Genomic DNA, 26716 nt, shown 5'->3' on the forward strand with positions numbered 1-26716 from the left:
GGCTCTCACCCGCTTTCATCCAATTTCACCACTTCCCACAAGCAGATTGTGCCCTTTCAGGTGCTGGTTCCCAGGTGTGTGGGTTTGTGTACATTCTAGGACCCTGTGGGTCTCTCCAATGAACTTTCCTATTAGGCTGAGAGTTTCTTCCACTGCTGAAACCCATGCAGGTTTTTATAGCCAGAGGTTTTGAGTCTTTAGTTTCCCCATGCTGGAACCCTGGGTTGTGCAATCTGTCTTGCTCCCCAGTTGTTCCTCCTGGCTTATCTGCACGCGAATGTGGGTCTGCAGCCACCTTGTTACATGTCCTTGCCACCCCAGCTTCTTGTCTCTGCCCCTCCTACCAGTCTGGATGAATTTCTTTAACTCCTTGGTTGTTGGACTTCCATACAGTTCAATTTTCTGGCAATTCTAGTTGTTTTTTGTTTTTAAATTGGTTGTTATCCTTCTCTTTTGGTTGTGCGAGGAAGCGAAGCATATCTACCTACGCCTCCATCTTGGCTGGAAGCCCGTACTTACATTTTTAAAGATACCTTTTAAGAAACTCCATGCAGACCTAGCCAGGTAACTTGGTTGATTGGAACATTGTCCTGTGCACCAAAATGTTGCAGGTTTGATCCCTCATCAGTCCACATACCTAGGTTGTGGGCTTGACCCCTGGTTGGGGCACGTACAGGAGGCACCCTATCGATGTTTCTCTCTTACATCAGTGTTTCTCTCTCTCTTCCTCCTCCTCCCTCCCTTCTCTTGCCAAAACCAATAAACATATCTATCCTCAGGTGAGGCTTAAAAAAAAAAGCAAGCAAGCGTGAATTTTAAGTTCAAAGTAACAAAGAATCACAGATTTCTCTGTTGGCCCAGATTTTCAAATGGCGAAAACTGCAGGAAAGTAGCAAACCTAAATGACACCTTGATTGCGTGGAATCTTTGTTCCAGGGAGCCAGAGCATTACACTTGTGTGTAAGCCCTAGTTATGCTCAGACTCTGTATTGCGGGTGGGGCAGGAACAGTCTCCTTTCCGATGAGGAGAACTGAAGCATGGAAGAGCTAATGGACTGGACTAAGTCACAACAGATATTAGCAGAACTGGGAACAGCGAACAGCTGTTTGGACTTCAGGGCTGCTGTCTTACTGCTAGGTGAGTTTTGGGGGTTGGGGGGAGGGAAGTCCTAATTCCTCCCAACACTTCACTTCCTTTGTTTGTTTATAAGTAGAAATATACCCATCACCTTGCTGGGGACAGGTGGCATGCTGATATCTGGTGACTCCTCCTTCCTGGCTGTGGTGGGACTGATGGGTGCCGCTCACTCCCATGGCATCCTGGCAGCCCTGGTGCAGTCCATTCTCTTGCCTGTCCTTGGGGAGATCTCTTCCCTTTTTGGCAGTTGGGTTCTCAGAGTCAGAGGGGGATGGAGCATACCATATCAGTTAGGAACACATTGTCTACAGGTGCCTGTCAGACTGATTTAGAGGGTCTGAAACAGGAAAGGATTAATTTTCCTCACGTGGCAGGAAGGCTCACAGAAGTTGCCCCCTGATACTGTCTTAGTGCTCTAACAAGATCAGGGCTGGCATCTCTGACTTTCTTGAACTTTTCCTCGTGTTGCAAGATAGCTGCTGCTAAGAAGAGTTGCATTGTCTACAAACACCCCATTTTTTAAAATCTAGAACATAAAAACCTACCCAGGCCCCCTAGTAGACCTCCACTTAGGTTCTCATAAGCCAGAACTGTGTCACGGGGCCATACCTATCGCAAGACCAGCAGGGAAAGTGCTTAGTGTTTCCTGTTGCTGGGAAAGAGAGAAGGATTGGGGATGGGTGCTGGGTTAGGATCCAGCGTTGTTTGCCAGAGGGTCTTGTGTGTAGGAAACGGACATGGGAAAACTCATGACTTCCTGACCCCCAAATTTGTCATCCAGTAAACATTCATCTGTTCATACATCTGTACGTTCATACATAGGTACAATGCACCAATGGCCCAGGTGTAGAAACCGAGGCAGAGGGTTGGGGTTCATGTCAGGTACCTGAAATGGGCCTCGCGAGAGAGGGAAATAGCTTTTAACACCAATTCTTGCTCAGGTATGAGAGATTCTGCACATTTCCCCTGAAGTCCCAGTTTTAGGTTTGGCTTTTAATAGTGTCTGGAAGGCACCAAGGAGGGCAGGGAAGCCATTCTCTGGTCTCCAAGCAGGAGGGACCACTAAAGGAAGGGCTGGGGACTTGGCGGGGGGAGGCAGAGCCACCCCTCTCTCCTGTCCTGCCTCCCTCTTCCTACCTGTCACTGCTGAAGCCCTTCCAGGCCTTCTCTCCTGTTCCTGGGAGGAGTACCTCTTGGTGGTCCTTGCTCTCCCCCGGCCCTCTAGACTTTCCTGACCTGTCCTTTCCTATTCCAGGTCCCCCAAATCTACTGGGAGCTGTCCACCAAGCGGGTCCTTCTGATGGAGTTTGTGGACGGCGGGCAGGTCAATGACCGAGACTACATGGAGAGAAACAAGATTGACGTTAACGAGGTGAGGCTGAGAGCTCATGACCGTGTGCCAGGGATGCAGGTTTGGTAGGGCTGCCCCATGAGGACAGCTGTGCCAGGTGAGGTCTCAGTGCCCTGAAAGGGGGTCTGTTATGTAGGAATTATAAAATCTGAGTATGAAGCATCCTTCCAGGCCATTTGGTACAGCCCTCTACCCTGTCTCCTAAAGCTGAGGTTGCCAGCCCATAGAGGGGTGCAGGCACGTACGAGCCCCTCCTTACAGCTCCTGCCTGGACAGGCGATCGCCATCCGGCTTTCTGTACCATCCAAGCTCCACGGGGCTGAGCAGCCGCAGAGAATGATGGTGTGACATCCAAGCAACTTAATCCTTCTGCCTCTTGGGGTCTGGACACAACACCCTCCCACTTCCCCCTTCCCTGCTCCCTGCCACTCCCCAGATCTGAAGGTATCAGGCAAAAAGGGGACGGCAGTAGCCAATGGTTTACACTTCATAGAAACAAGGAAAAAGGGGCTTCAGTGTCTCATCCCATTGGTCTCAGGGAAAGCTGGCCCTGTGGTGGAACCTGGGCCTCATTTTCTTCTTCTTGGTCCCCATAGGGTCCCACAATTGGGGGTGGATTTGTACTTTTCAACAACATTCATCATTTTTACAGCCTCTGCTGTGTCCTGGGTGTGGAGGTTAGAGGGGAACCAGACAATTCCCTTCCTAAGGAGCTCACAGCTGGCGTTGGAGTTATATGCACAACCTTTGGGCTTTCCTGGAAGAGTCCTGCTTGGGGGCAAAGGATAGAAAACTGCTGTTCTAATTCCGCCCTCCACTTTGCAGATGGGGAGAAAAGTTCAGAGGGAGAGAGAGCAAATGTTTTTTCCAGGGTCACATGGCCAGCAGCACAGCTTGGGGCTTCTGACCCTGCTTCCCTCACTGTTAGCCTCTAGGGTGGGCATGCGGAGGCTGGGCAGAGCTGCTTGCAGGGGAGGGAGGAGGAGATCTGCTTGCCCATCTTCTCCCCTATTGGTTGGGGTGGGGAGAAGACCCCTGCATCTAGCTAGGGGGTCTTTTTCCCACCAGAACCCCTGAGTACAAAATCTTGGGATCCAGTGGAAAAAGGGGTGGGAGAGGTGACCTTTGGCTTTTGTTGAACAGCCTTAAAGGGAAGCAGGGGCTTTGTGCCTGCCGGTCAGGAAAGATCCCAGAGGCCTCACCTCCTCCGTCCCACCTCACTCCAGGTTACTGGCGTTCCAGCTGCCATGGGATTTTCTTTTGGGCGGCGCCCCTAAATCCATTAAACTCTTGGATCCAGTGAGCTCAGGCTGTAATGGCATTTAACCGGAGGCAGCTTTGATTTCAAAGACAAGTACAATACAAACAAAGGTGTGCTCTGGTGTAGCTGCTTGTTTGTGGCTGAGTGAGGTGCTTGATAAGAGGGGACAGCTGGGCTGGAGTTGGTCAAAATGGGTGGGAGCTGAGGCAGAGTCTCACCTGCTCCTGTCACCGCAGGGCAGACAAGATTCCTGCTCTGTGCAGAGCAGAACCTCTGTTGACATACTGTGAATTAGTCTGCGGGTAAATAAACCGTCCTCATGCCCTGGGTTGGCTTCTACAAGGCAGGGCTGGCATAGAGTGTTGGTTTTCTGTGAACATACATAGTTGGGCAAGCTGATATCAGAGTGATTTGGGAAAACAGTAACAATAACAGTAATTATTATATGCAACTAACATGTGCCAAGCATGTGACACATCTAGTCTCTACTCCTTACCACTGTCCTGCTGAGGATGTATTATTAACCCCATTCACAGATGAGAAAGCTAAAGCTCAGAGAACTTAAACCACTTGCCCAATATCGCACACCTAGCAGAAGCAGAGCTAGGATTTGAACTCAGGTCTGGCTATGTGTGTTCTTCTTTACCTTCTCCATCTCCCTCCCAGGGACTGGCCTTGGGCTGCCATGGATTCTGGGCCACCTGACTGATGCCACATCAGTAACCCCACAAGGCAGGAGCTGGAGGACTGGCTGAGAAACTTTACCTACGGCCCGGGCACTATCTGACTGCAGCCCTTCTCTCCCCAGCTTATGTCAAGGGTCGTTTCAGCTATTTCATGCAAACATTGTCCCATTTGAGAGAGATGTGTGGATTGAGTTAGTGCACCAGCATGACACCTGGAATATGGTTAGCGCTCAGAATTGGTAACTAGTTGATTATTGTTGTTTTCATTATGATTATCACCGTTCGGCTCTGTCCTTTCCTCCTTTACCTCCTTCTACACAGAAGGTGGCTGACTGATGACTCCCTGTACCAGGCCCTTTCTGCACTGGGACCTTAGGAGGGAGATCTTACTGTCTCCATTTTGCAGATGAAGAGTCAGAGACTCAGACCTAACTCATGTAAGGGCCCAGGTCCGACTGGCCCGCCTCAGTGCGTTTTCACTGCATGGGTGTACCATGCAGTCACCAGCCAGTAACTGTGCATATCGTTTCCACCCCCTGGCAGGCTTCCTCACGCCCCCTACCGGCCAATACCCTCACCTTGATGTCTGTCACCATAGGCCACTTTTGCTCATTACTGAACCCCATGTAATGGAATCATACAGAATAGTCTTTTAGGGCTGGCATCGTTGTCATCAGTCAGCTGTGGCTCTTTTGGAAGCTGTGTTCTCTTCTGTTGGTCTGTGGGTCTACCCTTACAATAATACCCTGCTGTCATACTTCCTTAGGGATTTCTAAGGAATCAATTACTTAATTCCTTAATCGCCTGCCTTGGCTTCTAGCATCTGTGTGCCCTAGGAAGCTCTTTGGTATTCTGAGATGATGCCATGAAATACTTCCATAGAAAACGCAGGCTGGCCAGGGGGCTGTGGACCATGTGCTCCACTGGGTTGTGGCAGACCATTGGTGATGCTGGGAGTAGACCAGCAATGGGCCCTACTTTGTACAAATCAGTCTGTTATGCCTCTTGCCAACCAACATCAAAGCCACAGGCCCCCTGGAAGACCAATGGTGTGCTTGTGTGTGTATGAGCATACACACGTGGAGTATGAAAGAAGCCACGTTACTGAGTTTCTCCGAGGTTCTAAAGTCTCCCTAGGACTGTGGGACTCCGGGAGCCCATCCCCCATGACTCTTCCTCCTGAGGACAGCCTGGCTGTGTGTGTTCCTCGGGGAGGGAAGTATAAGGGACAGATGGGAGTGACAAGGGCCAAATCCTGGGGGGGTAGGGTAGGGAAGTGCCAGGTTAGGAAACAAGAGACCTAGGTTCAAACTTCAGCTCTGCCAGTGGCTCAGTGTGTGATCTTGGACAAATCAGTCTCCCTCTCTGGGCCTCGATTTTTTTATTGAAGGTTTTGGGCTAGCCAGATATTTGAGAGAGCAATGAACGATTCTCAGCTTGCTGGGAGCAGGAACTTGAGCCATCTATTTCAGAATCACTAGGGGGCTTATTTAACAATGCAGATTCCTAGGCCCCACCCCAAATTGACTAAGCAGAACCTGGGTTGAGAAGGGTTGAAGAATCTGCATTTTAACCAACTCTCCAGGTAGGTTCTAATACTCTGTGAAGTTCAGGAATCACCTGCCACAAGGCCAGAGGGCCTGGGCGACTATGATGTTTTGCACCTCTGGGCACAAGGCAGCCCCGCCCAGGTGTCCTCACCTGCCAGGGAACACAGGACCGTGGAGAGCCAACCGCCCGCAGGGGCCCCTGTTTGCTTGTATTTCTGAGCTCAGAAGCAGATATTACGGAGGGCCTGACCTGATGACCATATTTGCCAGTCACTTTAAGAGCTGGCGACAGTGACTGTCATTGATTTCATTAAAAGTAAAGGTCGTGCAGGAGCACATGTTCCTAGGCCGGATGGAGCCTCCTCAAACCACAGGGCTACTATTGATTGCGGGACCTTTATCGAAGGTTAATTGGATTTCAGTGAGTGTGTATTTAAGACCCAGCCTGGGCTGAGGCCCAATTGAATTTGTGTGAAATTAGCCCTGAGAAAGGTGACAGAGTCTTGAGTTTGGGGTTGGCAGGACGGGGACTGGAGGCCTGGTGGGCAGACATATGCAGTCTGCAAAGACTGGGGATGGGTGCAGAGATGGGGGGCTCGCAAAGACTTCAGCCTGTCTGTTCCAGAGGCCTGGGAGCCAGCTGGGGGAGGAGGGCCAGGGGTGCCAGTGGTCATTATGTGGACTTTGATTCAGCCCTCTGTTCTTGATGGCCCTCCTGGTACATGGCATGGTCTCCAGAGGCTGTTGTCCTTTCACTTTTGTCAGGGTTAGGAGGGGAGCTAGGGGCTTAGTTCTTACTCTGAAAGTCTTTCCACTAACCCTCCTGTTTCAGGCCCCCAACTCCCGTTTTCAGAGGTGCCAGGTGCCCTCAGCTGCATCCTCTCTGGGTCTGAGTCCCTCATTTAGAGTTGGAGGGATCACAATACTTACATCACAGGATTGTTCGCAAGCTGTGAAGTTCTGGAAAAAAAAAGTCATTTATAATCCGTGAAGTTATTATTCACAGAGGCATGTCTTCCTCCAAAGAATCTTTGAGAATCTTCTCTGTTCCCTTCCTGTCCACCTACCTCTGTTGTCTGTGAGTGATGCTCATCGATTGAGCGTATGGTGACCACCCTTCACCACCTCCTTAGAGTTTCCCCTTGCTCCACCTGTGCTACCAAGGACTGAATAAGATGTTTCTCTTTTGCTCAGCACCATCTCCCACTGACTGGACCTCTCAGGTTCTGCGGTGGGAGGTGCTCCCAAGGCCAGGGAAGAGAAGCTGCAGAGGCATGAAGACCCTAGTTACGGAAATCACTAGAAAGAAAACACCTTCCATCATTGTCCCTCTTTAACTTCTTGGACCACAGCTTGAGAGGCTCAGGGATATTGGTGGGGGGTGTTGAGGGCACAAGATGAGTTCCGGGAGATTCATTCCCTAGTAGCAGGGCTTCCAGGAGTGGGGACCAGTGTCACTCTGGACTCAGCCTTCCTGGGTTTGGTGCTGCCTCTGCCACTTAACCAGCTGTGCCTCCTTGGTGGAGCTAGTCATCCTTTGGAAGCTCCAGCTTCTTGTTGTCAAGTAGCATACAAGAGCATCCTGCAGGACTGTTTGATGACAGACACACGAAGCAGTTGGCACGGTGCCCACAGTACCTACTCAACACGTTACCGCACTGGAATTCCGACCCTCGGCCCACAGAAAATACCTGCCAGAAGGAGGGGAATGTGTAGGAAAGAAACCCTTTCCCCATTTTTTGTATGGGCCCAGAGGTGAGGTGGGAGATGTGCAAAGAGTTCTTTGGAGTGAGCTGCTGCCCGAGGCAGGGAATGTCAGGCGTCTACAGCTGTTCCTCCCTCACCGCATCTTCCAATAGTTGCAGCCCTTGGGACCCACTCCCAGTCTCTCTGGCAGTGAAGACCCTTTGAGGCTCTCAGGTGATGTCCCTGTTTAAGCCTCATGTAGAGAGGCTTTCACCAGCACCCAGATGCTCCAACACCAGAGTACTTCTCCCAGTGTCCTGCAATGAACTCAGCACCTGTCTCCTTCCAGCATCACATGTGGTTGAAGAGACTCCCAGTGCCTTCACGTTCAGGGATTTCACTCAGCATTTGCTAGTCCAAGATCGACCTCTCCATGCAGAGATGTGGCCTTGGGCTGGGCAGCAGCAAGTAATTGAAGTTCCTGAGGGGAAAGGGGGGTGGGGAGAGGAAAATGCTCTAGGCTGTGGTCTGGTCTGATCTTTCAGGCTGTTGCTCTGCCTGACAAAGCCTAGACAGAAACTGGGGGATAGGCAAAGAGAGTTTGAATTATCAACCTCTTTATGCTTAATACTGGGCCACTTGTGTGATTATTAATATCCGGCAACACCAACCTCCAGTTTCTTTCAGAGATCTTGGCCTTGCCTCCCTGACATCCCTCTCCCCTCAAAACAAAATAGACTTTCCCTTGGGGGTGGGAATAAATTAATCTATGCAATTACAGAATAATTGAAGTACTTTCAGCCCATTCAAATTTTAAGAAAAATCTAAAAATAACTCCTTGATTTACATATTATTTACTAAATTAATTCTTTACTCACCACTTTCATAGATTCCTGGCTTCCCCCACCCCTTACCGTTAGAGAATAAAGGCACTGCATAATTACCAAAATCACTTATGTGAGTAGTGCAATCCTTTTTACATGGAACAATTAAAACGCTTGTCACTGACTTTTCTTCTAAAAATTGCTGTACTGTGGCTTTAGTTGTTTGTGGTTAGCCAAACAGCCCTGGATTTCCCTGTGATTCTTCTCCAACTGCAATGAGTTCTTGGATGCTGTGGGACCTTCGGAGGTTCTGGTGGAACTTCCTGTATGTGGAAAGGCGGGACGTCCTGGTGATCGAGAGCTTGTTCCCTGGGATCGGATCCTGGTATTCTGAACTGCTGGCTAGGGGACCAGGCTTCTACCCCTTTCTGGAATCTTGCTTCCTTTCCCTGTCTACTGCAGAGGGTGGCTGGGAGGCCACGCACTGCGCCTGCAATAGAATGTTAGCTGTTTCTGTTCTAAAAAGGTGTCACTTCCTGCCTTTATGCAGATACCACCATTAACAGGGTAAGGGGAAGCCTTAGAGGAATTGAGGAGACATTTTCCAGAGAAGATATACTGATGGCCAAACAGGTATATGAAGAGGTACTTGACATTACCAATCAAGGAAATGAAAATCAAAACCACAACAAGAGATCACCACATACCTGTTAGAATGGCTGTTATCAAAACAAGAGATAGCAAGCATTGGTGAAGATGAGGAGAAAAGGGAACCCTTGTACACTGTTGGGAATGTAAGTTGGTACAGCTGTTATGGAAAACAGTATGGAGGTTCCTTAAAAAACTAAAAATAGAACTATTGATACCATATGATCCGACAATCTTACTTCTGGGTATATACGAACCCTGTCCAGAAAGTATCCAGCCATGTACTGTGAAAAATAGAGACATTTATTAAAGATGATATAAGATACATTGTACATAGGACAATGACGCCTCAGCCCCCTTCTAAGGAGGCACCTTGAGACCTCACACAGTTCTCCCAATTGCCGTCAGTTGCCCTGTTGTATTTTCCTGAATCTCATCGATGGTCTGAAATCTCTTCCCTTTCAGAGGTGATTTTAGTTTGGGGAAAATCCAGAAGTTGCGTGCCACCAAATCTGGGCTGTAAGGGGGCTGAGTCACCTGGGTGATTTGGCGTTTTGCCAAAAATCTACACTAGATGTGATGTGCAAGTGGGCACGTTGTTGTGTTGCAGCTGCCAATCACTGGCTGCCCATAGCTGGGGCCTTCTGAATCATCTGAATAGTTTCCATGGAGGAATGTTCAAGCTTCACGCAAAATTTGATGGAGATTCTTTTGCTGTACTCGCTCAGTCATTTTGAATGTAATGGCCACATAGTACACCTGCTCACTCTACAGCCCCCATTGACCAGTACAGTGAAGTCGTCATTGTTCACACATGCACATTCCAGTCCACTCTCCATGGCTGCCAGGTTCCATTGATAACATGCAAACTGTTCTTGTTAGAGTAATAATGGCCGGACTTTTTCCGGACAGACCTGGTATATCCAAAGGAAAGGAAATCAGTATCTTGCAGAGATACGTGCACCCCCACGTTCACTGCAGCGTTAATTCCAATTGTTTGTTTTGGTTGTCAAACGATCTTTAATTGAAATATTTTCCTTTGTAGTTCTGAACTAGCTGGGCATTCCACTGCACTACTGCTGATGTCATCTATGATGTCATTAGGGCGGTGGCCATCAACATTGCAGCCCGCAGACTAGGCAGTCCCCAGGATCTCTCTAGGTTCCAGATGTGGCAAGATCAGTGCCACATCTGTCGGACAGTGTCGACAGTCTCCTCAAATGTGGTATTTTCACATGCGTAATGTTTTTTTTCTTCTTCTTCTTTATGTCCCTTCGCAGTTCTTTGAGGGTTCTGATGATCAGGGCAGAGGCAGAAGGTACACCTCAGTCTTGGCTGTCTGTTCTGAATGGTCTGTTTCACTGTAATCCTGGGATCCTTCCAATCACTGGTTGCTTTGGTGATGTCATTGCCAACCATTTTTGGACATAGGCCCAGGGGGCCAATCTTGGGGACCAGGGCAGGGATGGCACCAACTTCCCCACTAGTGCACCTCAGGTGTACAACTTTGATCTCATTGGGGTCAAGCTTTGGCGGAATGGTAGAGGCGGCTCGTGTCGGATGAACCTGGATTTGGGACAACCCAAGAAAATTGCACCTAAGCCTCCTCCAAGCTGGAAGCCAAAAGCCAAAAGGTCAATTGTTTGTTCTTCATCACGAGTCATAACTAAAGTATTGTGGAAGGGGTAGGAGAGAGGGTTGTGTGCCCAGTGATAGCCTTAGATGTCTCCTGGGACCCTCGATGTCTTTGTGAATTGGAGGGAGCTGGCTGCCTTTTTCTGGGCAAATTGGTTCCCCGAGACTGTTTAGTACAATTCTGACCAATGTAAGGAAAAATTACCCAAAGTTTAGAAATAAGGCCAGGAGTAGGCAGTGTGTTATTAAAGTCATTTTTGAGCATTGTTCAGCCAGCTCCCCCAAGGATTTTTTAATATTTAGGGGATGCACTTTTGTTAGACTTTGCTGTTGAAAAATTAATTAAGGACTCAGATTGAAGTCATATGTCAACCTGTAGATCTTATCCAGTAGACATGCAAATAATTTCTGCCCCATAAGTTTATGATAACCCTCTAAGGTTATGATTTCCTTATTGCCTTGAAGGGCAATAACCAGTTTTGCATCAAATTCAGGAATTTTAGGCTTTTATTCCTGTTTAAATGTCCATAAACACCCAGTCCCTCAAAATTCTCTTTGAGCCACTCTACCTTCATGTTTGGTCCTTTACTGATGAGCTAAATAAAATTTGAAAGCTTTTTAAAAATTGTTGTTCAATTACAGTTGTCCCCATTTTTCCCCGATTACTCTCCCCTCTCCTACCCACCCCCCTCCTCCCACATTCAGCCCTCCCCACCCCCGTTGTCTTTGTCCATGGGTCCTTTATACATGGGCCTTGACTTGACCCTTCCCCTTCTTTCCCCTGTTCTCCCCCCTCTCCCCTCTGGTTACTGTCAGTTTGTCCTTTATTTCCATGTCTCTGGTTTTAACACATGTTCATTCTATATTTTGTACGAGGGTCATGCTTTTAACTTTTTGAAAATTACACTTTGAAGATGATAACAGGTATATTTTTTTCCAAGATTAAAATAATTAGCTACCCCATTTATAAACACGCACATTTATGGTGTGGTACATAAAGGTACCTTCCCATCTGTGATCACATTTTGACTTTGAATCTCGGGGTTTCCCTTTGAGGAAGAGGAACATATAGGGTCAGTCCCACTTAACAGCTGAGGGAACTTAGACCTGGATTGAGAAGGGAGGTGACTTGTCCCCCAGCTCACCCAGACCCTAAGTGGCAATACCAAGATGGATCCAGAGTGAAGCTGGGTGCATAGGCTAGTTCTCCCTCCTGTCTTTGCCTAGCACACCTCTATCCTGGTGAAGTCTGGTTAAAGTGACCATCAAGAGCAGCCCCTATGTGGAAAGACACGCAGGTCAGGGCAGACAGATGGGTGTTGAAATGGGGAGGGCCGCTCTGGGCGCTTTGCTCGTGTGTGTACGAGCTGCAGTGGGTCGCACCTGCTCCTCCTCCGGCAGCAGCAGCTCGCTCTCATGGGCAAGAACTCCCCCATCCCGAGTCCCCAGACCCCCTGGGGCCATCTTTCAATGTGGTAATAGGGGCCCAGAGCCATCAGCAATATTTCAGGAAGCTTAAGGGAGATCGTACATCTCCCCATGACAGGTCTGCCCAGACTAAATGAAATGTCATTTCTCTGCTTTTGGCTGGAATTCCGTCAGCACAGTCTGGCTGCGCTGCTTATCTTGGGCTGATCAGGAGCCCTGATGGACCTTATATGCATCCTTGACAAATAAAAATGAATGATTACTTAATAAACGCAATTGGTTTGGCACGCACAGCCTTTCAGAGCATGGCTCCATGAAGCTCCAAAGCGCCTAACGAGAGGGGTTCCCAGAGGCACAGAGGTAGGGACTTGCCTGCTCTCCCAGGGCCAGCTCTGGCTGGAGCCCCTTTCCCAGGTTACAGAAAATGGTGTCTCTGGGACCCTTGACAGGCCAGCCTGAGTCAGAACTTGACTCGGTTCAAAGTCCTGCTCCAAATGCCAACAGATGCTGAGCACTGGGCATTCATTTCACCCGAGGAAAATGTCAGGAGTCAGGGAGCTGGTGTGGTGGCAGGGCTTCAGACAACCTCTTTGACCCCCATTTCTTCATCTCTTAAAAAGGCACAATGAAACCTGGTCTGCTGCCCTCCCAGGAATGTTACAAGGGATCTGGGACAATAGGGGCACTGATGGGAGGTCACTAGGTTCCAAGCACCATGATGGTCTCTCTTGCCCCTATGGTAACCCTTGTGAGTGGCACTGCTGTTATTTCCATTTTACTGAAGCTGAGAGTATGAGCAACTTGCTTAAAGTCACAAAGTTCACTTGAGTGCAGAAGTCAGAGGGAACCAGTATAGAATGATGGTTACTAGGAGGCGGTGGGGTCACACCTGGTTGGAATCCTGGCTTTACCCCTTTCTGGCCAGGTAGCTCTGGGGAAGTTAAACCTCGATGCGTCTCAGTTCCTCATCTGCAAAGTGAGGTTATAATTGTACCTACTTATAAGGTTTTTAACAAGGATGGCATCTGTTGTTACTAAAGTAGGGTTATTCTTGACCGATTTGGGGCCCAATTATAACTGGTTGGGATTCAGGGGAAATTGATGGGGTAGGATGAGCATCAGAGGCAGGAACCATGGCATCTCAAAAGAAACCCCCAAAAACATAGAGACAGAGGTCTCATTTATGTTGAGGGCAGAGTCCTACATTCACATGTTTGGCCTATTGCAGGCAAGTGGATGGATACATAGTAGAGCCAGCCTATGGTATGTAAATTATACCTCAATAAAGCTGTTTAACAAAATAGAGCCAGTTCCAGCTACCTTCAGAGCTTATGATAGTGGGCTAGATGGCCAGTAATCATATCATGACAAACAGTGTGCTTGTGCCATGAAAATAAAGTACAACATTCTATGAGATTTATGGTAGGAGGACCTCGTCTAGTCTGGAAGGTCAGGGAAGGTTTCCCTAGGGAGGTGATGCTCAGCTGGGATGGGAAGAAAGAAAGGAGAGAACCAGGTAAATGGGAGATGAGAAGAACATTCCTGGCAGAGGGAATATCACATGCAAAGGCCCTGAGGTAGGAAGCCGTGGGGATCATTGGAGAAGAGAAAGAAAACAAATGTGGCTGGAGTGTCATTGTGCAAGATGAGACCAGGGAGGGAGGCTGGACTTGGTGGTGCAAAACTTTGTAGGCCAAGGAAAGTACTTGAGTCTTTATCTTTAGACACTAATCTTGGGTTCCCCACCCGATGAGCCCAGCTCCCCTCCGCTGGCTGGGATATGTTTGTGAGTGACCATGGGGTCCAGCTGAGGCTGAGAGAAATGCCAAGGGCAGTGTGTCCTGGGGCATTTGCTTCCTGGGTTGAGCATCTCTGTGTCCCGTGGAAACCCATTGGCAGACCATCTGTGGGCCCAGGTCTGGCTCTATTCAGCAGTTGCTCCCTAGCTGGGAAGAGGCTTTTAGCTTTAATAAAAAGGGAGTAGAGATAAGAAGACCGCCTCGGCAGGGAGAGCAGCAGTGACAGGATGATTTAAACGGTCTCTCCAGTGTCATTTCTTCTGTGCAGACATCATAAATCAGATCAGCATTGGGCTCTGATAGGGGTGGTATAGGGAAAGGGGCCTGCAGGGAGAAAGGAGAAGGGCCTGTGACTCTGGGTCCTCCTGGGACTGGCCTGGTATGGGTGGGGTCACCTGTTCTGGTCCTCAGTTCCCTGGCCTTACTCTTTGGAGGAAGAGCAAGTGAACTGACTCCTCCAACCCAGATTTCCAGCCCACATTCAACTTTGGGGAAAAAATGAAAAGGGACTGATAAGAGAAACGGGGAAGAGAAAAATCCGGCAGAGTGGAGGGGCGGGTGTGGGAGGTGGGTGTTGCAGCCACCAAAAAAACTAGAAGCAGCGGTTCTTCTACTTTGGCATGTATTAAAATCACCATGGGAACTTACAATACTGATGCCTGGGTACCACCCACAACATTTCTGGGTTCTAGGTGATTCTGATGTGCAGCTGAAGTTAAAGAGAACTGGATGAGAACCCAGCTTCTAGTTTAAACCCAAGAACTCTGCAGTCTCAAGCTGTCACTTTCACCATGGCCGCTCAGACCCACTTGGTCCTTCTGGCCTTCCTCTTGACAGTGACCAGATTGAGGGACCAGAGTAGACATCTCCGAGACAGGTGTTCATGCGGATCAACTCCTACTCGCCTCCCTTCTCTTCCAGATCTCACGCCACCTGGGCAAGATGTACAGTGAGATGATCTTTGTCAACGGCTTCGTACACTGTGACCCCCACCCAGGCAACGTGCTGGTGCGGAAGCGGCCAGACACAGGAAAGGCGGAGGTTATCCTCTTGGACCATGGGCTCTACCAGGTAGGAGAGGCCTTTCCCACCTAGTCAGCCCCAGGGCCTAGTCCTGCCTGCCTCGGAGCCCAGTGATCTCCCCTATGGGCTACAGAAACGGGAGGAAGATGGGCAAGGTATCTGGAGAGGCCCTGTCCTGGCTCTAGAGCTGTCATTTTGTGCAAGTCACAGTCATACACTCTCTGAGCCTCAGCTTCCTACAGGGTGAGGTGAGGTTGGTCAAGCCTCCTTTGTGGGCCGCTGTAAGGAGTATGTGGGAATGTACCTGGATGTGTGAAAGTGCTTTGTCAGCTGTAAAACAGCCTTGTTTTCCTGGAGATCCCAGGCCAGCCCAGACCCTGGGACATGAGCTGTCTTTTGATGAGCTGGGACTTGATAAGGAGGGGTCATCCAGCCCTAGTGATGAGGTGGTGTGTAGCAGGAAAGGGGGCTGGGAACTGATAGGGGCTCTGTCCTCTGGAATTGGGATGCAGAGTTGGTTCAGATGAGCCACAACTTCCACCTAGAAGTTGGGAAGTTCACTGCCAGTCCTGGGACCCAGGGTCTGGTTTGATTCCAGGAGGCAGATGGCCCTTGGGGAGGTTTTCCCTATGGTCTCTTGCTCCTTCCCTCAGGGCCCTAATTCCACATCCCAAAATCTTGGCCCCCTTTCAAAGGCTCAGTGATGCTGGGTACATTAGTTTAAGGTAGGCCAGCTGCTGTCACATGTAGCTCCCAAACAAATGATGGCCCAGGCACAGCAGGTGTCTAACACTTGCTCCTGTGCCAGTCCTGGGTGGGGGCAGGAGGCCAAAGGTTGGTCTGACTGAGGCTCTGCCTCCCAGGCCTTCCTTGGGGTGGCCTTGCCACCTGCAGCCAAAGCGGTCAGGCTCAGAGGAGCATGCATGGGCCAAAGCTGGAAGTGGAGCTTCTGCCACATTCTCTCGGTCAGAGCTCCGGCTGAAGATCACATCTAACCGGGGGCGATGCAGGGAGTGCAATTTTGGTGGACACTTGGTAATTTCTGCCACTTAGGACCAAGGCTGGCCAAATAGTAGCTTTGAACCTGGACCTTCAAGGATGGCTGAACTTTGAGGGGGAAGCAGATATTGTGCAGGAGCCACAGTCTTCATCCATCCCCTTCACAGTGGTCGCTCCAGCCAGGGACTGGGTCTTCGATAGGGAGAGGAGGCTCAGATGTGGTGACGGCTGCCCCCTCGTAGGTGCTCACGGAAGAGTTCCGCCTGGATTACTGCCACCTCTGGCAGTCGCTGATCTGGACTGACATGAAGAGGGTGAAGAAGTACAGCCAGCGCCTGGGAGCTGGTGATCTCTACCCCCTGTTTGCCTGCATGCTGACCGCCCGCTCGTGGAACTCGGTCAACAGGGGCATCAGCCAAGCTCCAGTCACTGCCACTGAGGTAGGTGGCCCCTCCTGGCCCTGCCCTCTCCTGAATAGAAGGGGCAGGACCAGGGATGACCTTTGGACCCCTTCCTATCCAGGGTCTGAGGTTCTGTCTGGTGGGCTGTGGGGGTGGAGTTGTGGGCAGAATGGGAGCCACACCAGATGAGAAGCAGGGAGGGAAGGAGAGATAGTGTCCCTGGACAGAAGGAGGGATAGGGAGCGGTATCACACTCCTGCCCTTCTCATCAACCTGGAGTACAAACAGGTCACACTAACCGTGTGATCAGACTTCTGAGGCTTGTGGTGCAACCTGCTCACACAAGATTTCGGGGCCAGGGCCTCTGGGAATCCCCAGAGACTGTCTCATAAATACACCTGGCCCCACTTATGCCGTCTCCTCCTGGGGACTGTCTCCGTTGTGTGGTTCCTCTGGGGCTCCCCACTGAGGAGAGTGCTTCAGTTCTCTTGTGCCATCTCTCGTCCCGATGCTCTATGGAGTTTTTAGTGAAACGGCTTTTTGGTCTTTATCGGTAGTTCATTTCTTCATTGGAACTAGACAGTAGTTGTATGGTGTCTGGGCTGGGACCCACCCAAGTGACATCTCCTCCCTGTACTCATTTTCACCTCTGCCCCATCACAGGGACTTCTGCAGTGGCTCATTCTTCCTGGCTCAGAGCTCCCACCCTCCCTGGCTTCTCAGTTCACCATGGAACGGACTTCTGTCTTCCTAGTCTGTCAGTTTGCTAGGCTGAGGCAGACTTGCCCGTGTCCATGTGGGGATGGGCTCGGGCAACGCACAAGGGACAGGGTCCTGCTTGTGCAGTTGGAAAGATCTGGGTTCTAGTTCCAACACCCGCTCTTCCTGGTGGCATGACCTTGGATAGTTCTTGTCGCCTCTTTGAGCCTCAGGGGGGTGCCCTGTAAGCTGCCTTGTGGCAGGTGGCTTTAGGAATGGCTGGATCCAGACTGTCAAACGATGTCACCAAAGAGGGGACCAGTTGTCATCTCTTGGTTCTGCTTTCCTCTAAGTTTCCATCATTCTTCAGCAAGCTTGGTGGCAAAAATGACCACCAACCACCTCAGGCCCACACAGCTTTAGAGCTTGTCCTCTCAGAAGAAGACAGAGAGCCTTCTGCCTTTGTTGAATGGGGATGGAAATTTCTGCTTTACTGATGGTGCATGGGAAGTGCCTCTCCACAGCTCCTGAAGCTCATTCACTGAGCAAACATTTGTTTTCACTGGACCCTGGACTAGGTGCCAAGGACCCAGTGGTGAGCGGACAAATAGTCCTTTTTTGTAATTTGCACTGTGATTGAGGGAGACAGACAGTAAACCAGTGAACAAATAGGTAAATGTAATAATTGCAGGTAGTACGTATCAGGGAGGAAACAAGCTTCTGATGGGGGTGCCATAAATTGAGTGCTCAGAGGAGAGATCTCCTACGAGTTGACATAAACTGAGGCCCAGGGGACAAGAAAGGCACCAGCCGCAGGAAGAGCTGGGAGGAAGCATCCCAGGAAGAGAGTGCACAGTGTGCCAAGGCCTGGGGGAGAGAGAGCTTACTGGTGGAAGTGTGGCCAGGCAGGTGGTGGAATGAGAAGAATTTGAGCACCAGGCAGGAAGAGCATCACTCAGGGCCTATAAACCATGGAAAGAAGTTTGGATTAATTGTAAGTACAAAGCAAAGCCTTCAACAGGTCTTAAGCAGGAGAAGGACATGCTCAGACTTGCTATTTTAAGTATCACTCTGGAGTGGGGCAAGATGAGCAGTGGGGTGGTTAGCTAGGAGCCCGAGGCAGAATTCCACGTGGAGAGGTGCTGGGGGCTCAGACTACGCTAATGGCAATGGAGGTGCACAGAAGCCAGTGGACTTAAGTCTGAGAGGCTTTTCCGTCGGCTTGGGTGTTGAAAGGATGAAAAGTTGTGTCACAGCTCTTTGGGGTGAATCACAAGACGGGGAGGGTGGCGCTGCTCCCTGACATAGGGAAGACTTTGAGAAGGCCACATTTGGGGTTGGGGTGTCAGTAGTTCTCTTGAGCATTCAGATAGAGGTGTCATGGGCCATTAAGCTTGGAGCTCCAAGAAGAGGTCCAAGCTTGAGAGAGAAATGTGGGAGTCCTTAGCAGATAGGTGGTATTTAAAGCCACAGGAGTGGACAAGGTCACCTGGCCTAAGTAGGTACTCAATAAATGATACCTGATTTTATTAACTAAGTTTGAATTTTATTTTTGCATTTTTATTCATTGATAAAGACCCAGCATAAATGCTACTGTAGTTGTCTGCGTGGGTTGCCATAACAGAATACCTCCAGCTGGGTGTCTTAACAGCAGAAATGTGTTCTCTCGCAGTTCTGGGGCCTGAGTCCATACCAGGGTATCATCAGGGCTGGTTTCTGGAGGAGCTCTCTCCCTGTCTTACAGGTGGCTGCCTGCTTGTTGTCCTCACACGGCCTTCCTTTTGCGTGTGCACACTCCTGGCATCTCTTCCTCCTCTTGTGAGGACATCAGTCCTACTGAATTAGGTGCCCCACCCCCTTATGAGTTCACTTAACTTTAATTATCTCCTTAGAGGCCCTGTCTCTAAGTAATCACACTGGGGTTAGAACTTCGACTTAGGGATTTTGTTGGGGCACAATTCAGTCCAGAGCACCAGCCTGGGAAGCCTCTCCTCATACTTTTGCCAAAAGCGATCCCTTAATACTTGTGCTAACCAGTCATCTGCCCAGGGCCAAGCAGGGTGAGGTGAAAGGGGGCAGAGGCAGTGCTCCTGCCAGGGAGATAAGCTTTGTTTCCTAAGTGGCTTCTGGTCCCAAGGGCTTTTTACTCAGCCTTAGCCATGGGGGTTACAGCTTCTGAAACCAGGCAGGGCGGTTCCCAGCACTCTGTGATTCTCTTGTTCTCCTCTCAGGATTCCAAGCTGACTTGGTAGGTCCGAGCTTTACATCTTTATTCTCTGGTGACCAGAGGTGGGAATGAGGGCTCTTCTCATATATTGTTTCTCAAGAGCAAAAACCCTTCTCAGAAGTCCCCCAGAAGACTCCTCCTCATGTCTTATTGGCCAGAATCATGTTACATGTCCAGGCCTAAACCAAGCACTTGGCAGGGGCATTAAGCTCAGAGTCGGTATTGACTGAGATCAGTCAGTGACCTGGGGCTAGGAGGGGCTCTGCCTCCCTGAAGAGCACAGCCCCAAGGGGCCAAAAGAACAAAAAGGGGATTCTTTTCACAAAGGAGAATCAGGGGAAGGCGGTCAGATAGGCACTCAGTGGGGCCTACTGCTAACACCCAGCATCCTGACTCACCCGGATATGTCCAAGCTTGAAGGCTGTGATGTCCCCGCAAGGCAGTCTGGGTGGGCATGGGTGCTTTCCATTTGGCCTGAGAGGGGCTGTTGCCAGGCCAGTCCCTGCCTTGCTAAAAGGGGGTCGCTGTGGTGAGTGGGGTTTTGATGAGGCCTTAGCCTTTGCCTTCTGGCAGGGCGACCTGTAGCTGTGGTGGGAGGCGGCGGGCAGGCAGACAGCCTCTGGGCGTCTGGCTTCATGCTGGTGTTCCAGTCTGATGGCTCCTGCCTGAGGGGTGTTCCAAGTTCCATGGCAGCACAGTTATCAGCGGCGCACACATGTTCCTGAAAGGGCAGCGAGTTCTGCTTCTGCTGCAGAGTGCGGCCAGGCGGTGCAGCCTTTGGCAGCACTGGGGCGCCCCCTGTGACTCCACACACTGGGCACCGAGCACCTCCCCATGCCTTATCCCTGATGGCCCTCTTGGTATTGCTGGGAGGTGGACAGAGCGTACTGGCAATGCCAGTTTGTAGGTGAGGACACTGGCTCAGAGAAGATGCAAGGACTTGTCCAGGCTCATGTAGCCCATTGTGAGGTGAAGGGCAGGATAGCCTGGTGGTGCGGCTGTGGGCTTGGGAGCGAGACTTCCTGAGCTGGGATTCTGACTCACCACTTACCAGCTGTGGACGTTGGGCAAGTTACTTTAGCTCTCAATGTCTCAGTTTCCCCTCTCAAAGCAGGTAACACACTTGCCTGGTAGGGTCATGGTAAGGGTTCAATGAGTTAACACACACAAGCGTTTTCAAAGTGCCTGGCCTACTTGGTGAATGTGCAGTCTGTGTTGGCTGCTGTCACTGTCATTCTCATTGTTTCTCTGGAGACCAAGGAGGGACCAGAGCCTCACTGCCATACTCAGGACTCTAGTAGGGGGGCAGTTATCTGCCCAGAGCCATGGGGAGCTCAGGGACAGGGAAGGGTGGGAAGCCAGAGCCCAGCACGGGGTAAGGGCTAGCCCTGAATGCTGTTCTGGGCAACAGGGCCTTGGGCATGGATAGACTGAGACGGGCTCTGAGGGGAGCACAGTGATAGGCTGGGCTGTGTAGGTGGCAGGGGCTCTGGGTGTGGTGCTGACTGAGGCAGGGTATGGGCAGGACTGCGGAGCTTGGTTGGGGTCAGGAGCTCAGATCTATGAACTGCAGTAGCCTGGGCTCGGCTGAAGGGATGGGGGAAGTGACTCAGCTGGTGCCAGCTTCCAGGGCTCCTTCCAAGGCTGACCTGAAATTGGCCGTCAGTAAAGAAGCCTTGAAGAGTAACTCAAGGGTGGGCTCCTGGGCCGAGAGGCTCCAGCTGCATTACATGGTTGGTGGGAAGGTAAATTTCCTGCTGCAGTTGGTACTGGTTGGAGGCTTGGAGGATGGGTATTCATCAAACATCAAATGTCAAGTCTCCTTGTACTCAGCTTCCCTTTGAGGAGGGTTTCTAGTTGCACCAAGGCAGCTGTGCCAGAAGCTCCCTCCTTGAGCACCCTCGCAGCCCCTCAGGTCCTGGATACCTGCCATCCTGCCCCCCATTTCCCACGCCAACTACTTCTGTCTCCCTGTGGCTGCTTTAGGACTCAGAGATCCGCAACAATGCGGCCAACTACCTCCCCCAGATCAGCCAGCTCCTCAACCATGTGCCACGCCAGATGCTGCTCATCTTCAAGACCAACGACCTGCTGCGTGGCATCGAGGCCACCCTGGGCACCCGTGCCAGCGCCAGCTCCTTCCTCAACATGTCACGTTGCTGCATCAGAGCGCTGGCCACGTGAGTGTGGGCTCCAGTTCCTCTTCCCCCCCCAGCTCTTTGGCCTGCCCCAGGAATCCCGCTCACTTCCACTTTCTCCCTCTGGTCCCCAGGGCCCTGCCCCAGTGTCCCAAACTCCAGATCTCCCTGCAGGAATTTAGGGCCAGAGAACTGCTCCAGCTCACTGGCTGATGCCTCAGGGCAGTGTTCTGGGTGTTCCAGAGGACCACCTGCACTTGAAAATGGTGGATTCTAGGTCCTCACCCTTTCAGTCGAGCTTTTCAAGTGATTCTTACCCTCAGTAAAGTTTGAAATGTTCTCCAAAAGTCTCAGTCCCACCCAAAGTGTCCCCTGGACTTGGGATCAGGACGGCCTGATGCACATTCTACCTCTGCCTGGTCCCGGGACCTGTGTCCCCAGGATTGGCCAGGCAGCCAGTGGCCAGGCAGCGAGGCAGAGATGCCAGTGTACTTTTCCCTACAGGTGTGGTTATGACACAGGAAAGTGTGGCAGCTGACTCTGGGTTCTCCCAGGATCTCAGCTCCTGTTAGATGCCTCATCACCCTTGCGGTGTGGATGGAAAGCGGAAGGGCACTTCCTCAGGGAGGTAGTGACAGAGGAGCGAGAGTGCTAGGCACTTTTACCTGAGGGTGGCATAGGCATGGGAGGGCTCGTGCTGTGGCCAAATGTTCTCCCCTGAGAGGGGGGGCCTCGACCGGGGTCATCTCCCAGCCCCTCTGTCCCACACAGGGAATGGGCCACTTTTGCCAACTACTTGGGGAAGGGAGAGTTGGCCACCTGTACCATGTACCCACTGTCGGATATCAAACTAAATTAGAGAAAAATAGCCTGCACACCGAGAGGGCTGAACGTGACTGATTCTTCCTTGGAGGGTTTAGGCAACGAAGTTGTGAATAGGTTACATCATCAACACCAGTTTTCACTGTGTCCTTTTGTTGGTGCAGAGAGACTGAGCTGGGCTGCATCTGTAAGGGCCTCAGCCTCCTAGGACCACCTGACCAGGTTTCCAGGTGACTCTTAACTTCAGAAAGTGTGGGAAAGCTTTTATATTTGAATTTGGGAGGTTCTGGTTTGATAAATACTAATTATACTCTTGGAAAAATAGCTTTGAAACATTGTACCCGGTGGGTCCACTAGGCCTTTGATGCCGTGTGAAACAGCTGCCTTTTGTTTGCTTCCCCCATTTATGTGGAAAACGTGGAATGGTTGAGTTCCTCTGGTCCCTGATGGGCAGTGGTATGATCACAGGATTTGTACATTGGGGCGGGGCCTGGGGAGCTGGCAAAGCCACTCTCTTCCATTTCTCTAAATGATCCCAAGCGTTTCTTGCCTCTTTATCTCTAGTTCTCTCCTTTCTTCTCGCCCCCCCCTGCAGGCACAACAAGAAGACTACCTGTTCGTTCTTCAGAAGGACCCGGATCTCTTTCAGTGAGGCCTTCAGCTTATGGCAGATCGACCTTCACGAACTCATTCTGCGGGTGAAGGCATTAAGGCTGACCAGCTGGGTCTTGGCCCTGCTTTGCTGGCTGTTGCCTGCTCCACACTGAGTGGACCTTCTGCCCCTTCCCTTTTCTGGTGGGCTCTATGGTGGGCAAGGGGTCTTTTCACTCATTCTTTAGGCACGTCTCTACCAGTTGCCCTGTTTTTGCCACGCGGTGGCCTGGAGCCCCTGTTCACTGCCCAGGGCACCATCCTACTCCACCTCTGGAATTCCTGCCCCACACTGCAGCCCCTGTCTCGGGGCCCACACACTAACCATGCTAAAGGTTTCTGTCCTTACCGAGGGCGGTGGCACAGTCTGCTTTCCCACTCCCGGCGGGCGCCATTGGGTTAGATGTCCCCTCACTGCCGTTAGCCCCTCCCGCATCAGGATGGACCATGAGTCCCACTGAGGGCACATTTAACTTGCAGGAAGTTTGATTTTGTTGGAGGGGAGCGTGGTCTCTGAGCTTGTTGGAGAACAGGCCCCCTCTCCTTGCCCTGCTGCTCCCCAGAGGTGTGGCCCCTTAGCGAGTCTGTGCTGCAGCTGTGAGCTCACTGCTGTCATGGGACCCCTTTGGTGTCTTATGTACTGTGTTCAGTGAGACCCCCTCAGGGTTGCAGGGCAGCTCTTGGTCGGTGGGGTTTTTATTCTAGGCTGGGGGTGAATCCACTTTGGCCTTTGGGTAGGAGTGGCCCTGGATACCACATGCTGTTGTGTTCTGCTTGGCTTCTTGCCTCCATGTTTCTCCGGCCTGCCACTGTGAGGCCCCTTCCAGCTTCTGGTAGGTTTCTCTCATCTTCTAAGACTTAGACCTTGCTTGCAGGTGTTCAGAAGCCCAGGGCCAGAACTCAAGAGGCTCAGCTGAAACCTCAGACTTTGGTTCTCCTGGGTTCTCACCTAATTCCCAGGGACCTGGCACCTGCCTTGTCCTACTGATTGCTTTCTGACTTAGCCCTTTGGCTCATCATCTGATGGCCCCAGTGCTGGAGACTGCAGACTGAACCTCACTTACCGTGGCTAGGGTTCCACTCTGAAACCTCCTCATCACCTGTCCAGGCTCTGTGTTTCTCCTTGTTGCCTGCTGCCAGCCTGCCCCCTCCCAGCATGATCTTCTGCGCCTGTTTCAGGGACATCCCAGGCTCCAGCTGTAACTCCCAGGCCTGTGGGGTCTCCAGGGGCCGCAGGGGTCCCCTGACTTCCGTGAACCCTTCCTTTGTTAACTAGTAGGAAGTCAGAGTTTGTTGGAGGGGAGCGTGGTCTCTGGGTTTGCTGCAGAACAGGTCCCCTCTCCTTGCTGGGTCACTGCTCAGAGCTGTCACCCCCCAGGTTTGGGAGGTCCTGGCTCTCGCTGAGCACACTTGCTCTCAGACAGTGATTATACTTGAGTCTCTCCGATACTGCTTTACCTATTCATGGGGTAGAAAACCCCCGAACTTGAGTCTAATTTCTGTTCTCATTAATCCTAATACAACTAGCAGATTTTCCACTGACTAGAGACGATTTGCAATTCCTTTATTTCCCCAAAGAATTAATTGTTCTTAGTGACCATTTGGATGTACTTAGGCACCTGAGAGACTAATTTGCAAGATCTGTTATTAATCATGAAGATGCATACTGTATGTTATATTTTATGGTGTCTTTTGTAGTTACTGAAGTAAATATAAATGTCCTTTTCTTCAAGGTAATGGTTACTTGCTTTTCACTTTTGGTTTAATGGTTGGCTTCCTGCTGGCCTGAGGTGTAAAACATCAGCATGCTGCCAGTGGGCCCAAGCACCCAGAACAGATATCCAGGGAGTGGAGGGGGGCTGGGAGAGTTTGGGTGCAGGGCAGTTTGAAAGTAGGAGAGAAGCAGGCTGGTGACTATTGAGTGCCTCCCACATGTGAGAGAACATGCTGGGCCCTTTGTAAGTAAATTCCATCATTGGTTTGTCCCATCAGCTCTGCAAGGGGTCATTAGCCTCATCTTCAGAGATGGGAGCCAAGGAAGGCTCAGAGAGGTTTAGTAATTTGCCTAAAGTCACAGAGCTGCCTGGATTTTTGTCCCATAGTGCTGTAGACATGGGCCATACTACTTGTTCTTTGCGCTGTCATATGCACCTGCATTGGGTCTCAAACACCTTGATTTTGGAGGCAATTGGATTTTCAGTGGGAACGGGGGAGTGGATGGGTAGCAGAGACAAGAAGTTTTGGAAAATGCAGACTGAGTCCAGCATGTTCCCCGGGGCCTAAGGCAGGATGGACCTGGACCACTACCCTCCACAGTGCAAATCTGACACCGACCACTTAGAGCTGGTGCAGACTCCACAGGCTTCAGGTCACAGTTCCCCATGAGACTGCTCTCACTTCAGACACAGCTGCAGGTTTGGGGGTCCCCAGGCCACCTGCAGTTCTGACCAATTGACTATGAATTTGGAGGCTCTTCAGATTTAATCATTTTCTAGAATGACTCAGAACTCAGGAAGGCACTGTGTTTGTGACTATAGTTTTATGGTAAAGGATACACAGCAGCACCAGCGAAATGACATCAGGCGAGGTCTGGGCAGGCCCTGAGTGCAGGGCTTTGGAGTCCTCACCTGTGGAATCGGGACACACCCCCCTCAGCGAAGCAGCGTGCTCATGGAGCTTCAACATTCAGTTTTGTCAGGGCTTCATTACATAGGCAGGACTGATTGAGTCACTGACCACATGATCGAACTTGAACTCCAGCCCCCACCTGTCCCCAGGCAGATGGGGCTGGCATAGCCCCCATCCTGAGTTACCTAGTAGGAACTCAGGTGTGATCCAAGGGGCACAGTGTGAATGTCAAAGACACTCTTGTCTCTGGGAAATTCCAGGGAGTTAGAGGTTTTCTTTTAGGAGCCAGGGACGAAGACCAGACAAATTCTTCCTCAGATAGCAGTCCCTCTGGTGTCTTTTCATCCTGTGCCCTTGGCCTGAAGGGCGTCTTTACTGTCTGACTGTTGGCCCCAGCCTTCTGCTCTGCCTGGGCGGAGCCACCTCTGGAGCCCAGAGCTGCAGGAGGCCATCTCTCCAGCTGTCTGCTCTGCAGTTCACAGAGAGCTCATGTGGGCTTCTGTGTGGGACCTTTGTCCTGCTTCCTCTCTGTCCTGTGGTACTTGCTGTGAATTCATTTGGGTTTGGAGCTTTGCAGTAAAGTTCTGTGACCTTTTTCTCCCAGCAATGACAGTGTCAGGAGGGCACCACAAACATACTTTGAAGGATGTTTTGACTTTTAACACTTGGATACTTAGTCCACTTAGGCGTTGGCTTCTTTCGCTGGGGCAGCATGGCTCTTCTCCGTCCCTTCCTCTCCTTAGGTGGAGGAGAGAGATGTTCTAACTCTGTGGCCCATTGGGTGGAGCGCCCTCAGGTATGTTCCCAGCCAATAGTAAGTGCAAATGTTGTGGCTTGTAGTAAGTGCTCGATAAACATGCAAATATTTAGAATCTTGGAACACTTTATTTGCAAGGATGTTGACATCCGTGTGTTAAAGAAGCTACCCGTGTCACTCATCCTTCATGAGCAGTGCTGCCTCGTTTGGTTGCCAGGTTCGTTTCCTCAGAGCTGGAGCATCAGAGGTGCACTTTCAGCACCACAGCTCCCTAGGGCCGTCCTGCCACAGCTGCAGGGCTTTGGGAGCGCAAGTGTCTAATGCCATCTCAGACAACGAAAGTGGCTCCGGAGGCCCCAGAGCAA

At 50.8% G+C, this 26716-nt stretch overlaps 1 protein-coding gene across 2 annotated transcripts in view; it reads left to right on the plus strand.

The window, feature by feature from the left end:
* The window catches only part of ADCK1 (aarF domain containing kinase 1), a 127774-nt gene that overhangs the window by 82574 nt on the left and 18484 nt on the right, over nucleotides 1–26716 (plus strand). Inside the window, exons 7-11 of one of the 2 annotated variants that reach the window (XM_053928786.1) lie at nucleotides 2394–2510; nucleotides 14928–15077; nucleotides 16271–16468; nucleotides 21342–21535; nucleotides 22911–23013. In XM_053928786.1, coding sequence (XP_053784761.1) covers nucleotides 2394–2510; nucleotides 14928–15077; nucleotides 16271–16468; nucleotides 21342–21535; nucleotides 22911–23013 — 762 coding nt within the window. Of the gene's footprint in view, nucleotides 1–2393; nucleotides 2511–14927; nucleotides 15078–16270; nucleotides 16469–21341; nucleotides 21536–22910; nucleotides 25997–26716 lie in introns of those variants that run through there. The other variant, XM_053928785.1, reaches the window with a different exon arrangement.

Source organism: Desmodus rotundus, chromosome 7 (genome assembly GCF_022682495.2).
Source record: "Desmodus rotundus isolate HL8 chromosome 7, HLdesRot8A.1, whole genome shotgun sequence".
Lineage (NCBI taxonomy): Eukaryota > Metazoa > Chordata > Mammalia > Chiroptera > Phyllostomidae > Desmodus > Desmodus rotundus.